This window comes from Lissotriton vulgaris, chromosome 8 (assembly GCF_964263255.1).
Source record: "Lissotriton vulgaris chromosome 8, aLisVul1.2, whole genome shotgun sequence".
NCBI classification, from domain to species: domain Eukaryota; kingdom Metazoa; phylum Chordata; class Amphibia; order Caudata; family Salamandridae; genus Lissotriton; species Lissotriton vulgaris.
In genome coordinates this window covers 613,789,031-613,805,022 of record NC_141696.1, presented here as the reverse complement: position 1 = coordinate 613,805,022, position 15,992 = coordinate 613,789,031, and the positions used below count along the sequence as shown (strand labels likewise).

The following is a 15,992-nucleotide window of genomic DNA, read 5'->3' as shown; positions in this document are numbered from 1 at the left end:
GTAGATCTTGTGTCTACTTTTCCTTCTGACTTGTTAAGGGTCTTGCTATCAAATAAAGAGAGGGAACAACTCTGCTCATGCCACATTACTACTGTTGTGATAGGGTAGAACTCTTTAATCATCAAAGGTCTAGGGCTGAGCTACATAAGCAGTGAAGCTGTGCAGCATGGCTAAAACTCATTAACAAAGTCAATAGGTCACAAAGGTGAGACCTGTCGGCTTTGCCAATGCTTGTTTGTATTATGTGCAACACAAATGTGTGCTCAATCAATAATCTAGAACTGATATGAGCACCTTCTGCTGGCATTGGGACTCTAAGGGATAAGCCTGTGTTTTGACCGCTGCAATCAGTTTTCTGATGTATGTATATGTAATATTTGTTGGTTTGTTTTTTGTATTGCAAACTTAGTCAAAACGCAGCGGAGTGTTGTACAGGTCTAGAGGCAAAGATACAGTCAGTGAGTAACCCTATTCTGCTGTACTAGATTAGCACCATAAATAGTTGCATTCTTGTTGCCTGCATTGCATTTATGAATGAACGAATTAACATTACGAAGAACCAGTTATAATTCGATTCATAGCAACTGGGTTTACAGTCTCTAGAACAACCCTAACGTGGGGTAACTCGTAGGTTAAATATTCGGAGCAATTTACGGTATTCACTGCGAAATGCAATTTCCATTTAGAGAATATTTTGTGGAAAAAAACGAATCTTGCCTTTAAGTGTTTTTTGGCCAAGAAGAAAAAGACGGTGATTAAGAAATCAAAATCCAATAAAAAAAACTCAGCACAAAGGTAGCGAAACGACTAAGACATTCAGCAACCTGGTACCGAAATCGTGTTTAGGTGTCTGCCGGTGAATTCAGTTGCAGCTCGATTCTGAATTTGCATCAGTAAAATCCAAACACCCTTTTCCCTTTGGTACCCACGGCAAAAATGAAATGTGTGCTCCAGATTACATATAGACAACACGTCATTTGTGGTTGACGTAGTAGCCTCCGGCATTTATTTTTGGTAATCAGAACTCTGACCCAAAGCAAGGGCGAGAAAGGAAGAAAAGGAGAAAGAAAGAGGAAGGGAAGAATAAGAAACAAGCATGGAAGTAAAAGTGCGGTAAAGACAGAGGAAGTGGAAGGTGGTGGAAGAAATAGGTCTGGTGTGGAATCGAGAATAGACAGGCTTAGTACTGGGCAACCTCGACATTCGGCAGCGAGCGCTAAGAAATCTTCGAGCACCTGCACACATTATTACTTTTAAACTCTGCACAATGTTCAACCAGGGTTCTTTCATTACCTGAAAAGGCACCAAGATCCTCTGTGATGAAGGCCAGCACCACCATATACAGAGCTGCACCCCAAGAGCAGGCCAACATGTTTCCAAATGTACCTAGAAAACAGCCGAAGTCGAATTAGCTCCAATTCACCTGCCAGCAAGACAACCACACCGAACTGCACAGCCCGGAATGGCGCTGTGCTCTTTAGATCAATAAACACTGACAGGAAACTCCAAAAGTCACTCACCCAAAAGGTCCCCCAGATTTGTTTTCCTTCGCGCCATCTCACAGCGTGAGCCCCGCAGTCTCGTGTGAAAGCACAGGTTGTGTAGAGGTGCGGCCGCTCCGCCGTTAACAGATGGGGCCGAAGAGACAATTCTTTTTAGGTTTAATCTGCTCCGATAAGCTCTTTACCGGAGCTTGCCTGGCTGTGAACAGGCGGCCCAGGCCAAAGCAGTTCACTTCACACGTAATTAACCACTTCTTTCAGCGGCACTGGAGTCGTGTGCGTTCCTGAAATGTTTCTAGCTTTGTCTTACAGGGTTCCCACAAAGACCGGTAATTCTCATGGGTGAAATGAACGTTTAACCATAAATAACTGTATTACAACACATACATCGAAGGGATCCATCCGCGTGTCCTCTGGAAAGGAAATGCAGAGGGAAAAGCGTGTGGAGCGTCGTTAAGTAAATGGGTGGAGAAGAGGTGGGGGGGTAAGCGCTATGTAAAAGAGTGCGAGGTTGGGTGCAAGGCTGCAAATCTTAGGGAAGGCACTTCAGGTTCTCTGGCCGATTGTTGGGAACGTCTGTTTGAGTACCTTTGTTCCTTTAGTGCATGGAACTTCGAGGGGGAGGACGGGCCTGCTTCTCTTGCTCAAGGTTCCGCCCACAATTGGCATTTTTTGTTGCTTCACCGCTTTACTTTAAGTATAGGCAAGGCTCGTCCTAAAAAAAGAAGTGCAGGGCCTCACCAAGCTAGGGAGAATCGGTGTGACCTCACCACGCGTGACATCAGTGGAATTGATATCACCGCTTGTGACATCAGAGGAATTGATATCACCGCGTGTGCCATCACAGAAAGTGACATTACAGCGCATGGCATTGCATGTGGCATTCCAGGAAGTGGCATCGCAACCCATGACCTCACAGGAAGTGACATCAGATCTTAAGACCTCACATATGTTTACCAGATCTATCATGAGTCTATAAGAGTGCATTTCAATATTTAACAAATTAGATTTTGCATTGGGGTTGTGCTAAAATATTGTCGCCACCCTGATGCATTTCATTTTTTAAAATCCTGCCACAAATACATTGGCAACAAGAAGAAATGTGGCAGTAAATCTGTCCTGCTTAATTGGTTGCAATGTCTGTATTTTAAAATATCTTATGGGGTTAAGGTGCCTGTTGCAGAGGTCTTTGTGTGCCAGCTAAATCTCAGGGAATAATAATATTGGTAAAATAACTTTGGAGGATAAGATATTTCCGGGAGAGAGCTGTGTTTTGCCTAGTCCTAGTTTTAAATCAAAGTAGCATAGCAGGTGAATATGTCTCTTGCAAAGCATGTAGCACGCAAATGACAGATTTTTATTTTATGTAAATAGGCAAGTAGGTTACTGCTTTTAAGAAGAAGATCATTTTGTTACTTGCAGTTGATACATTGGAATTCTTCTAATATAGCACAGTGACCTCTGAAGGACATGTGGCTCCTACACCGTGTAACCCTCACTGTCTTATGTAACATATCCTTTATATTGATGTACACACATGATTTATTGTCACTGTATAATCTGTATGTGTGATGTAAAGCGCTCTGACATCCTGTATTGGGATGAGTGCTAAAGCACTGTAAAAGAAATAAAACTAAATAGTGGTATTTAAATTGTTATTTATGTAAATGCTGGGGAGACCAACACATCTGACATTCTTAGTGTTTGCATATGTCCTATATATACAGGGAATGAACAAAGTCAAAAGCATTTCTCTCAAGCACTGTGAAGTGATAAGATATGAGCCTTTGATTTCCTTCCATTGCATCTAGATGTGAGGCTCCCAATAGCTCCCAGCCAGGATACTCCAACTCCAGCTTTTGTTATGGCCGAAGCTGGAATCTGATGAGGCCCTTCCTCTCCTGCACGTTGCTGCTCGTAACAAAAGCAACCAACGCACTGGCGCTGCTGAAAGTGTCCCGGTGTCAGAAAATTACACCAGTAGAAGTTCAGCATATTTCTGTGGGGCTAATGCCTAGATGCATCAAGGGTTTTTGCATTCGCAAACGGTGTGAATCGCAAAATTCGGCCGTTTGCGAATGCAAATCCCGTTTTTGGGATGCATCAAGCATTTTGGTATTTTTGCAATTTTAGAAATCGCAATTTTGTTGCGATTTCTAAAATTGCGATTGCATTTAAGAAATCGCAATTTTGCGATTTCTTAAATGCAATTCATGATTACTTTAGAATTGCGAATTCGCAATTTGGTAGGGGTAAATTAGCATGAAGTTGAACTTCATGCTAATTTATAGAACACTTTCAAACATGCACTAGTTGCATATTTGAAAGTTTTAATTTACACACACACATGTCCTTGGGTCATGTGTGTGTGTAAATTGCACTTACAGTTCAATTTCAGGGGTGCAGGGAGGGGTTCTTTGAACCCCCCCTGCACCCTTGAAATTGCATTCACATTTTGCGAATCGCAATTTGAAATTCGCAAAATGTGAATGCCTTCCCATTGATTCCTATGGGCCTTTTGGCCCATAGGAATCAATGGGAAGGGTTTTCCTTAATTGCGATTCGCAAATTGTGAATCGCAATTAAGGAAAATTACTGAATCGCAAAATAATTTGCGATTTTTTGATGCATAGCATTTTGCGATTTCTTAATTGCGATTCCTTAATTTTCACAATTAAGAAATCGCAAAATGTTACAATGATGCATCTAGGGACTAATCTCTTGACAGGGTCGAAAGCGTCTACCCTTTAAATATAGTGGGTAGATGGTGTCTACCCATGTCTATCCTCGACTCATGCCCCGAGTATAGGTTACAGGTAGAAATCCCATTAGTGATTAGATATATCTTGCCCGACATCTAGGTCTTTGATGCCTGGACTAACAGCCACTGGTGGAATTGGAGCAGGGGAGCATTCCAATCACTGACATCGGTCACTCCACGCACCTGCTCACTAGTGAATAAAATAGGAATACACAGCATTCCGCCCATCTCCCTCCTTTTACAACATTCACACACCCACATGCACATGACCTAACATTTTAGCACCATTCAACCTAGAAACTCCTCAAGATTCTTCAACCCACATGACAGCCAAAAGAAAATCACACAAGCTGATGCATGTTGCAAGTAAGCCTCCAGACAGAGAGAACTGCAGAAATTCCTGACCACTGATGTTACCCTTCACTCGAGGGACAAATCCTCATTAGACCAAGAACAGGGATTACAAACCTAAAACACAGTCACAACCACTAGGAACTCTGCACAGGGTGTTTCTAAGGAAGGACCTTAGGTTGAGACGACCGGCTTTCTAATGCAGCACATTTTTAAGTTAATGCATGCGGACCGAAAGCTGTCTCTTAGCTGTTAATGATATGTGTATGTATTTAGGTGGCTTTACACAGCGCAAACCTAGCTACAAAGCATCGGAGATAGTACAAATGTAAGGAACATTTCAGAAGTGCCCTGGGGGATAGGCTGAGACAAGTGGCAGGAAGGGTCACAGAGATGAGTCAGGGTATGGGACAGAATGGAGGAGGGGGCCAAGTCTAGAATGGGAAGGCAGAATTAGTCCAATGGAGATCTCTGGAGGCATGATGATCCCGGGATTGAGATATAGAATTGCACATTGATGAGGTGATGTTTGAGGAGGAGGATTTTGATCCCCCAGATTTCTACGTTGATGGCATTCTATGCTCTTGAAGGAATTACATGAAAAGATCTTGGTTTTTCTTTTTCTTACATGCATCACCTGATTCTTACTCAGCCATGAATGATGCTGCAGATATTTTAGGACCTCCTAATAAATGTATTTTGAAACCTCTGTACTGACGAATACTGCCCCTTACTGATTTGGATATCACTATACATGTGGATAGTGGGAGCCAGAGGATATTTTGGAGTGCATGTGCTAATCTGTTGAACCTTCACAGTAGTTTGATGAAAAGAGCCACATCTTGAAGGATACTGCCAAGGGAGACAGATAGGTTTCCGGGATGCTAGCAGAAATCGCATTACTTCAATCAAGAGGGAGCAAAACAAGAGCTTGCATGAAAGTTCTGAATTCAGCTACTAGTAGACATGGATCAACTCTGATGAGCAGGGAAAGATGACACATTTTCAGATAGGAGTTAGTAATCCATGCTTGGTTGGTTGTGAGGTTGGTCTTCAACAAGGACGTGGCATTTTTTTGTTGGGATTTTTATGTGTGACTTCTCGTTTGCATACTGATGGATGCTTATGCCCTGAACCTCCAGTAAGAGTCCCACTGATTATGTGGAAAATGTGTGAAGATGGCTGCTGAGAGGATGGATCCTTGGGGGATGCTGCACTTTACCAGAATAGATTTGTATCTTAAGGATCCCACCAGGATAAGCGAGCCCCTGTTCTTAACCATGATTTTAAAAAAGGGCAGCATAGAACCACAGGAGAACTTTCTGTGAGCTACGACATTCAGCCCTGTAAGGTGTGCAGCAATATTGCATGCTGGTAGAGGTAAATATGAAAAGGACGCATTGGTCCCTATGGTAGACTACCTTTAGGGCATTGTCCACGCATGGACAGTTGCCGTGTCAGTGCTGCATCAAGATAAGAAGCTGGAATGGTAGCGCAGTAAAAGGCTGTTGGACATCATCTTGTTGTGCTGTTAAATGGATAAAGCTTTCACAATGATTTTTCTCAAGAATAGGATGTGAGACCAAATGTATGGTTTCAATTTCACTGTAATCTCAAGGGATCTTCGTGTTTTTCCTGGGCATCACCTAGCAACCAAAAGACTTTTTCTGAGGATGTCGGCATTGACTACTAGCTAAAAGACCCTTCTTTGGCTTCCAGAAAACTCGGGCAAAAGGTCGAAAAACCCAGGTAGGCATCCCACGTATTGACTGGAGGAGTGTTGAAAATCTAAGGAAATATTGGGATTTTGGTTATTCTGCAGCATATGTTTTAGGGTAGTGTCCTGATGCGTTTAACTTGTCCTGGTCAAAACAACATTTGATTGATCTTTCAGTGCATATAGAATGGACATATCAATGTGTGCTGTAAGCGTTGGCCCTTATCTCTATATATCAGTTTCAGAGCCAAAACGTACGAGTCTGTGCGTGTAGTGGCCACCTGAAATGTTGGCACACGAATAGGTTGTACTTTGGATGCAAGTGCAAATCTAGCACCAGTAGTTTACCTATATTGAGCTTTGACTGTGAGACCAGTTTGTACCTCCACTGCTGTCCCACTGCAGATAGAAACAATTGGACCAAGAATACTGCTGATAATTTGACGCCAAGGCTTGGTGAACTTATCTATTGGAACCCTAAATTATACTTGTTCACATTGAATGGAACACCTGTTAATTGTTTTATTATTTTAGTTCTTGACTTTTTTTTTGGGATTGTTAGCCATCTGGGCACAAACACACTGAGTTATAAAGCCTTACTCCTAAAGACACTTAGAAGGAGGACAGACAGCATAAGCATTGTGCCAATTCGAAACACTCTACCACTCTGTCAGGCACCTTCGCCAATTGGCTGGTGGAGTACAAAGTTCTTAATGTTCACAAAGAATACTGTGACACTCATACACTGCCCAATAGAATTACAATGTTCTCACATGGTTTATCTGTCACTAAGTGTTATATTTGTGTTCATGTTCATATCTATGTCTCTGTAGGTACTAGGAGCGTCTGGGTGTTTGTGCTGCTTCTGTATGTACCTACCTGTAATAGCGTGACCACCTCACTCCATGTTATCAATGACACTGGTTCCAGCTCTGGGATTTATTGTGAAAACTTAGTACAGTTTTGCAGTGTCTTGTGGATTTTAAAAGTGGGGATACACAAATTTGGAAACACAGTATACTTCATGAGTGTAGCAAGCAAGCCTGAACTGTCCATTTCCTTCCTCCTCTTCTTATGCCTGCACGCTAACAATACCACCACCCAAATGCCATACGTACAACATACAATGACAAGTTTTACTGTATCATACCATATCATGTTGTACAACGATAGGCCATAGCATAATATACAACAGACCACACCTTCCAATACCATGCTATATGACAGGCCACACCATATCATGCCATACTATACAATACAATAACAGGCCATACCATACCTCACAACATAACTGAAATAAAAACAAAATTCTGAACCCAATAGATCTTGCATAGGCAAGACCTCGACGTGCTTCAACATCCTGCGCATGCTACGAAAGATCTTCCGGTGGATCCCCACCGAGACCAGGAAGACGGTCACCCAGGCCCTCGTCACCTGCCGCCTGGACTACGGCAACTCCCTCTACGCCGGAACCACCGCCAAACTCCAGAAGAGGCTCCAGCGGATCCAGAATGCCTCAGCACGACTCATCCTGGACATCCCCCGTCTTAACCACATCTCCGGACACCAGAGAGACCTGCACTGGCTCCCGGTCAACAAGAGAATCACCTTCCGTCTCCACACCCACGCACACAAAGCCCTACACAACCAAAGCCCAGGATACCTCAACAGCCGCCTCAACTTCTACGCTCCCAAACGCCAGCTTCGATCGACCGGCCATGCCCTCGCCGCCGTCCCCCGCATCCGAAGAGCCACCACAGGGGGATGGTCCTTCTCCTACCTCGCCGCCAAGACTTGGAACTCCCTCCCGACCCACCTCCGCCTGACCCAGGACCACCTCGCCTTCAGGAAGCAGCTCAAGACCTGGCTGTTCGAGCAGTAGCGGACCCCCCTCCCCTAGCACCTTGAGACCCTCCGGGTGAGTGGTGCGCTATATAAATGCCTTGATTGATTGATTGATTGGCTTTGCCAAAGCTTGTCTAATGAGAGGTGGGCAAGCCAACAAATTAATAAGGAGATCTGAGCCATGGGTTGTCTTTGGCTCTAGGAGCTCATCCAAAAGCTGAGCCTTGAAAATGATTGGCATGTAAAACATTCAGCAAACTTCACCTTTGAATATGATAAGGTATTCTTAAAATTCAAAAAAGTATGCTTCACAAACTCAAGTGTTTCACCTTAGGACATCATAATATATGTCTGGATTGAGAAGTACTTATTAAAGGTGAACATTTTCAATCAAAAACTAAGAAGCAAACATTCCTGCCCACGCCCTGATAACAATCCTATTAGTAAACTAAGGGACAAGCGTACTATATGTCATGTGTTCACTATGTTTTGGCCTATTATCTTATTATACGTGGAACAACTTTATACAAGGCTTTTAAATCAAACACAAGAGAGGTTTTGGACAGTGCACATCCTGAACTCACATATTTGAAGGTGTTCCCATCTGTTATAATGAACAACAAGCATTTTCAAAGCAATAGGTCTCGCATGCGCGAGCGTTTAAGCTATTGGCATTGAAAATGACAATGCCTTTTATGTATGTGTTTTTAAAAGGAACACATATATAAAAGACATTGTTGTTTTTAATGCCAAGAGCTCAAACTCTCGCTAATTCGAGACCCCTATAATGGTAGCCACAACCCTTTTTTAGGTGCTGCTCGCATGTTCAGGTTACTGTGAGCAGAGTCTAAACAAAGGGGCGTGGCCACCAATATAGTGAAAGCGCTTATGGTGCTTTCACTTAAAGTTTATTTAAAAAATATATATATTCAAAAACGTTGTAGCGCAGCTGCTAAAGTGAAAGCAGTTTGCACTGGTAATTGCATAAGCGCGGCCGTTGTAATTTGAATAAAACAAATTACAATTTAAAACAAAGCGGCGGGTGCTCCAATGCAATGGGTGGAATAGGGGAAGAGCATTAAAGAAAATAGTGCTCACCAACTTATAAATTGAACCGTGTAACAAATGAAGTAAAACGACCAGTCTTCATGGAAGATTACAAGTGAAGACAAGGTGGTACTAAGGAGGGACTAACAAGCCTATGTTCAAATCAGAAGCCAGACTTTACAAAGGGCAATGACATAAGCCAATGACAAATAGGGGCAGAGAGTGGGAAGGGCTTCAATAGCATACTCCAGTACAGCATGCCTCACAGAGCGAGCAGCGCATGCGCACTGCCCTTAGGCTCGACCTAATCAATCAATCAATCATAACATTTGAAAAGCGCACTACTCACCCGTGAGGGTCTCAAGGCGCTGGGGTGGGGAATGCTGCTCCTGCTCGAAAAGCCAGGTCTTGAGGAGTTTTCTGAAAGTTAGCAGGTCTTTGGTCTGCCATAGGTGGATGGGGAGGGTGTTCCAGGTCTTGGCGGCGAGGTAGGACAACGATCTGCCGCCGGAGGTCGCTCTTCGGAAGCTGGGGACTGTGGTGAGGGCGAGGTCGGCAGGGCGGAGCTGGCGGGTGGGGGTGTAGAAGCTGAGTCGTCTGTTGAGGTACGTTGGTCCGGTGTTGTGGAGTACCTTGTGTGCATGGGTGTGGAGCTTGAAGGTTATCCTCTTGTTGACCGGGAGCCAGTGCAGGTCTCTCAAGTGGGGTGTGATGTGGCTGCGGCGAGGGATGTAGAGGATCAGGCATGCAGAGGCGTTCTGGATGCGTTGGAGCCGCCTCAGGAGTTTGGCCGAGGCTCCTGCGAAGAGGGCGTTTCCGTAGTCCAACCTGCTGCTGACGAGAGCCTGGGTGACCGTTCTTTCCGTTTCAGTGGGGATCCAATTGTAGATCCTGCGGAGCATGCGGAGGGTGTTGAAGCAGGAGGAGTAGACTGCGTTGACCTGTTTAGTCATGGAGAGGGTGGAGTCGAGGATGACCCCTAGGTTGCGTGCGTGGTCGGTGGGTGTTGGAGCGGTTCCCAAGTGCGGTCGGCCACCAGGAGTCGTCCCAGGCCGAAGTGGTGGATCCGAGGATGAGGCCCTCTGTCTTGTCCGAGTTCAGCTTCAGTCGGCTGTTCCTCATCCTTTCAGCGACGGCCTTCATCTCTTAGTGAAGGTTGGTTTTGTTGGTGTGGGGTCCTCGTTGAGGGATAGGATCAGCTGGGTGTCATTGGCGTAGGAGATGATGTTGAGGTCGTGCGACAGGCGACGTGGGCGAGCGGTGCCATGTAGATGTTAAACAGAGTTGGGATGAGCCCTGGGGTACGCCACAGATGATCTTGGTGGCTTCGGAGAGTCGGAGAGGAAGGGGGGTTAGGCGGATAATCTGTGTTCTGCCGAAGAGGAAGAAGGTGGTCCAGTCCAGGGCCTTCTCTTGGATCCCGGCGTTGTGGAGGCGTGTTTGTAGTGTGTGGTGGCAGACCCTGTCAAAGGCGGCTTACAGGTCCAGGAGGATGAGGGCCGCCGTTTCTCTGTTGTCCAGCAGGGATTTGATGTCATAGGTGGCAGAAATGAGGGCAGTCTCAGTGCTATGGTTGCTACGGAACCCGGACTGGGAAGGGTCCAAGATGTTGTTCTCCTCGAGGTAGCGGGTCAGTTGTTCATTGACAGTCTTCTTGATGACCTTTGCCGGGAACGGGAGCAGGGAGATGGGCTCGAAGTTCTTGAGGTCCTTGGGGTTCGCCTTGGGTTTCTTGAGTAAGGCGTTGATCTCGGTGTGCTTCCAGCTCTCCGGGAAGGTTGCTGTCTCGAAGGAGGAATTGATGACTTCCGGAGATGGGGTGCAATGGATGTGCTGGTTTTGTTCAAGATGTGGTGTGAGTATGGGCCTGACGGAGATCCGGAGTGGATGGTGTTCATGATCTTGATGGTGTCGTCGTCGTTGATGTTGGTCCAGGAGAGCAGGCAGTTGGTGCGGATGGTGGTCGTGGGGGCGGAGGTCTTAGTGGTTGTCGGTTCGGTCGTGGCATTGAAGCTGCCGTGGATGTCTGCGAGCTTGTGGTGGAAGAAGGTGGCCAGCGAGTCGCACAGGTCTTGCAAGGGTGGGACGTTGTTGGTGTTGGAGATGGGGTTGAAGAGGTCTTTGCTGGTGTGCGTATTGTTGTCTAGGTGGTCTTTGAAGGAGGCCCGTTTGGTGAATCTGATGAGGTGATCTGCGGGTGGAGTTCTTGTGGGCTGCATGGCTGTCAAGTGTTCGTTCACGGAGCCAGATCTTCTCCAGCTTTCGGCAGGTTTGGTTGGAGGCCCAGAGGTCTTCAGTGAACCAGCTGGCTTTCTTGTTGGTGTGACTGTTGGAGGGTTTCTTGATCCGGGCAGTCGTTGATTCACTGTCTGAGGTTGCGGGCGGCTGTGTCGAGGTCAGTAGGGTCGGCGGGTGGGCTCTGGGCAAGGGTGGTGGTTAGCTGGTCTTCGGTGACTTTGCCCTAGCAGCGGCGAGGCATCTGTTGGGTGCTATGGTGCGTGGTGGGTTTCTTGAAGGTGAAGTGGATGCAGCAATGGTTGGTCCAGTGGAGTTCGGTGGTGTGGTTGAAGGAGACTTGGGGGCTTGCGGAGAAGATGGGGTCAAGCATGTGACCGGCCGGAGTGGGTGGGTGTTGTGACCTAAAAAGCTCTCTTGCTGCTTGCATGTTGCTGCTGGGAATGGAAAGCAGACAACGCGCAGGAGCTGCTGAACGTGCCCTGGTGTCCTACACTCGGACACGTACAGCATATTTCTGTGGGGCCCAACTTCTTGGCAGGGGGAAAGCATCCACCCTATGAAAATATTGAGTGGACGCTGTGTACCTGCATGTACCCCCGACTTGTGCCCTGATTTCTAATAAGGTGCCTTCAATTCTCCTATAAAAAACAAATTGATGGACAGAATGTAGATCAATGTCTTACATTCACCCCAGTACAAGGATCTGGGCCTAAAATCCATCGTTTTTTGCACTCCACACCACCCTGGGTTAGATAATGGCTTTATGCAAATCAGCTCTGACCCTGTGCCCTATGGGAACAGTCCAGTCCGAACTACACAGCCATATCTTTCCCAGACCGGAATCAAGCATCCGAGGACCGGACCGGTTTCGAGGTAACACCTCTCATCAGCCCGGCTAGCTTGACTCCAGTGGTGTGGAGGCTCTGGGACCCACGTCTGAGCTACCCCAGTACACTCAGGGAGAAAATTACAAAAAACAAATTGATGGACAGAATGTAGATCAATGTCTTACATTCACCCCAGTACAAGGATCTGGGCCTAAATCCATCGTTTTTTGCACTCCACACCACCCTGGGTTAGATAATGGCTTTATGCAAATCAGCTCTGACCCTGTGCCCCATGGGAACAGTCCAGTCCGAACTACACAGCCATATCTTTCCCAGACCGGAATCAAGCATCCGAGGACCGGACCGGTTTCGAGGTAACACCTCTCATCAGCCCGGCTAGCTTGACTCCAGTGGTGTGGAGGCTCTGGGACCCACGTCTGAGCTACCCCAGTACACTCAGGGAGAAAATTACAAAAAACAAATTGATGGACAGAATGTAGATCAATGTCTTACATTCACCCCAGTACACGGATCTGGGCCTAAATCCATCGTTTTTTGCACTCCACACCACCCTGGGTTCGATAATGGCTTTATGCAAATCAGCTCTGACCCTGTGCCCCATGGGAACAGTCCAGTCCGAACTACACAGCCATATCTTTCCCAGACCGGAATCAAGCATCCGAGGACCGGACCGGTTTCGAGGTAACACCTCTCATCAGCCCGGCTAGCTTGACTCCAGTGGTGTGGAGGCTCTGGGACCCACGTCTGAGCTATCCCAGTACACTCAGGGAGAAAATTACAAAAAACAAATTGATGGACAGAATGTAGATCAATGTCTTACATTCACCCCAGTACAAGGATCTGGGCCTAAATCCATCGTTTTTTGCACTCCACACCACCCTGGGTTAGATAATGGCTTTATGCAAATCAGCTCTGACCCTGTGCCCCATGGGAACAGTCCAGTCCGAACTACACAGCCATATCTTTCCCAGACCGGAATCAAGCATCCGAGGACCGGACCGGTTTCGAGGTAACACCTCTCATCAGCCCGGCTAGCTTGACTCCAGTGGTGTGGAGGCTCTGGGACCCACGTCTGAGCTACCCCAGTACACTCAGGGAGAAAATTACAAAAAACAAATTGATAGACAGAATGTAGATCAATGTCTTACATTCACCCCAGTACAAGGATCTGGGCCTAAATCCATCGTTTTTTGCACTCCACACCACCCTGGGTTAGATAATGGCTTTATGCAAATCAGCTCTGAGGATCTACATTCTGTCCATCAAGGTGTTACCTCGAAACCGGTCCGATCCTCGGATGCTTGATTCCGGTCTGGGAAAGATATGGCTGTTGTAGTTCGGACTGGACTGTTCCCATGGGGCACAGGGTCAGAGCTGATTTGCATAAAGCCATTATCTGACCCAGGGTGGTGTGGAGTGCAAAAAACGATGGATTTAGGCCCAGATCCTTGTACTGGGGTGAATGTAAGACATTGATCTACATTCTGTCCATCAAATTGTTTTTTGTAATTTTCAATTCTCCTATGACATGTGGAATGTTTGCTGTGAGAGGGGTGAATATCAGTGGGCAAGCGAGTATGCATAATGACCGGACAGTTAGCAGAGGACATTTCTGCTTTGAGCTTCTCCTCAATCACATGCACCTAGTCAGATGTGAGAAAAACTCGAAACCAGTGGAAGTTGATAACCTGGCACTTTTATGAGTACAAGGTTGAATATCCGGGTTCTGAACATGTGAATTGTCTTTCAGAGTATGCCCTACTATTATTTCATATAGTATTTCAGTGACAATTCCCCTAGACATTTAAGTCCAATTTCGCTTGCCAGATTATTTTAAATGTGTCATAGTGGTTTTACACCCACCAAGTACAATCCACGAAGGATCAGTTGTGAGCAGCATTTCTAAATAAATGATGCCTCTGCTTCATCTGATGTTGGAATTAGCAGCCGGGGCTCACCTGATTCATGAACTCCTGCAGCAAGCCATCTGCCCTTCGAATCGCTCTCATATCTAATTATTTGTAGATCGTGCAGCCCTGGAAAAGGATGTCTATGCCATGAAGATGTTTAATGTTTAATCAGATGGATAGTGGTGGGTTTGTAAATTTGACACAAATGCGCACTTGTATCTAACTTGTTTTGTATATAATTTTCAAAGAGGAAAAAATGTTTAGCATGGCTAACCCCTCCTGCACCCCCCCACACTCCTCCCTACACACACACACACCACATCCTCATTCAACCTAGGGTATTCCCTCCCCATTAGCACCATGGAAACACGCTAAATGGCCTTTCAAAGCAAAAAAGGGTATGTTTCCAGGGCAGGGCCCAGCATGATTACTATGCTACATAGGGACATGAAGTAAATGCATTTTTTTTACCACCTCTGTGCATACATTAGACCCACCTTTTCCTCTGCCTGCCCGTGTGCCACCTCCCTTTGCTTTGTACGCTGTGTCCGCAGCGAACATTATCTATATACACCTCGTGACTTTTGATTCACTCTATTGAGCCCTACGAATGTTAGAAGCTCTTTACCTCTTCGGTTCACCATGTTCCAATGCCAACAAACCTTAAACCGGCTCTATCCGAAGCACTGCTAATCTAGTGCTCTGTGGGCAATGTTTATCTGCAACCTGATCCTAGAGTTTCAGAAGCTACAAGTCGGAGGTGAAGAACAGTAGCAAGTGTCTGTGGTGGGACTGCCATCCACCACACTAGTCCCAATCCCTGCGTCCGCCTTACAGAGCCCTTAATTGCCTAGTAATTGTAATTCTTTATTGTTTGATTACTTAAAACCTTACAATATAACATATACATCTACTACAATATAAATTACAACAAAATTGGTAACCAGGTATAGATTTGGGCGCACTACCGTCTATTCTGGGCTCGTGTAACGTTTCAAAAGTAAGTAAGTGCTTCTAAGGGTGGAGGGATCGGTTACCTGACAATCCCACAAGTATTCCACTGAGTGGACACCACCAAAACAATATAACACTTCCTCCCTGAGCACAACAAGTTAAAACAGATTAAGCATTTAAGTAAACATATTTGTACAATACAATATTAATCAAAAGTGCAGGTCATCCATATATAATTGCTTCAATGTCCCAATATAGATGTCAAGATATTTTAATTATCAATTCAAAATAAGTCCTGATTCATATCCGTTAATCACAAATCCATTGGTTAATCACAAGTCCAAAATATTCTCCAATTTGAACATAACTCTTCATATGAGTTGCGATACAAATCCAAGACATTTACTGTAAACTGCAGAAGTGCAGCCAACACGTGTTTCGTCATGCAATTTCTAATGCATCAAGACTTCATCAGGGCTGCAACCCAAAATAAATAACATAAAACATTGTACCACAAAAATTGTTTCATTATGACGTTAATTGAACCTTAATCCAAGATCAGATCAGAAATCAAGAAAGAAGTCACTGTTCACCCAATGTGATATTTTAGTAGACTGAAAAGAACTTGTTAGACAAACAAAAGTACTAAATTCAACACCCCTGTGCACTTTGGACCCAAGAATATAGTGAGACAAAACAAGATTCACCTTTAACACCATTACTCAATGGTACTCCTATAACCATCTATTAAAGTACCCAATCAGTTCAGCCATCTCTGAAAAAGAAACAGTCTCTCTTAATACACTGATATTACCACTA

The 15,992-nt window shown here is 45.4% G+C and overlaps 1 protein-coding gene across 1 annotated transcript in view; it reads right to left on the bottom strand.

The window, feature by feature from the left end:
- IMPG2 (interphotoreceptor matrix proteoglycan 2) overlaps positions 1–1,375 on the bottom strand; it is a 904,006-nt gene extending 902,631 nt beyond the window's left edge. Inside the window, exon 1 of the mRNA XM_086934482.1 lies at positions 1,294–1,375. Within this exon, the coding sequence (XP_086790608.1) occupies positions 1,294–1,372 (79 nt within the window). The 5' untranslated portion in view covers positions 1,373–1,375. The remainder of the gene's footprint in view (positions 1–1,293) is intronic.
- Positions 1,376–15,992: the final 14,617 nt, after the last annotated feature.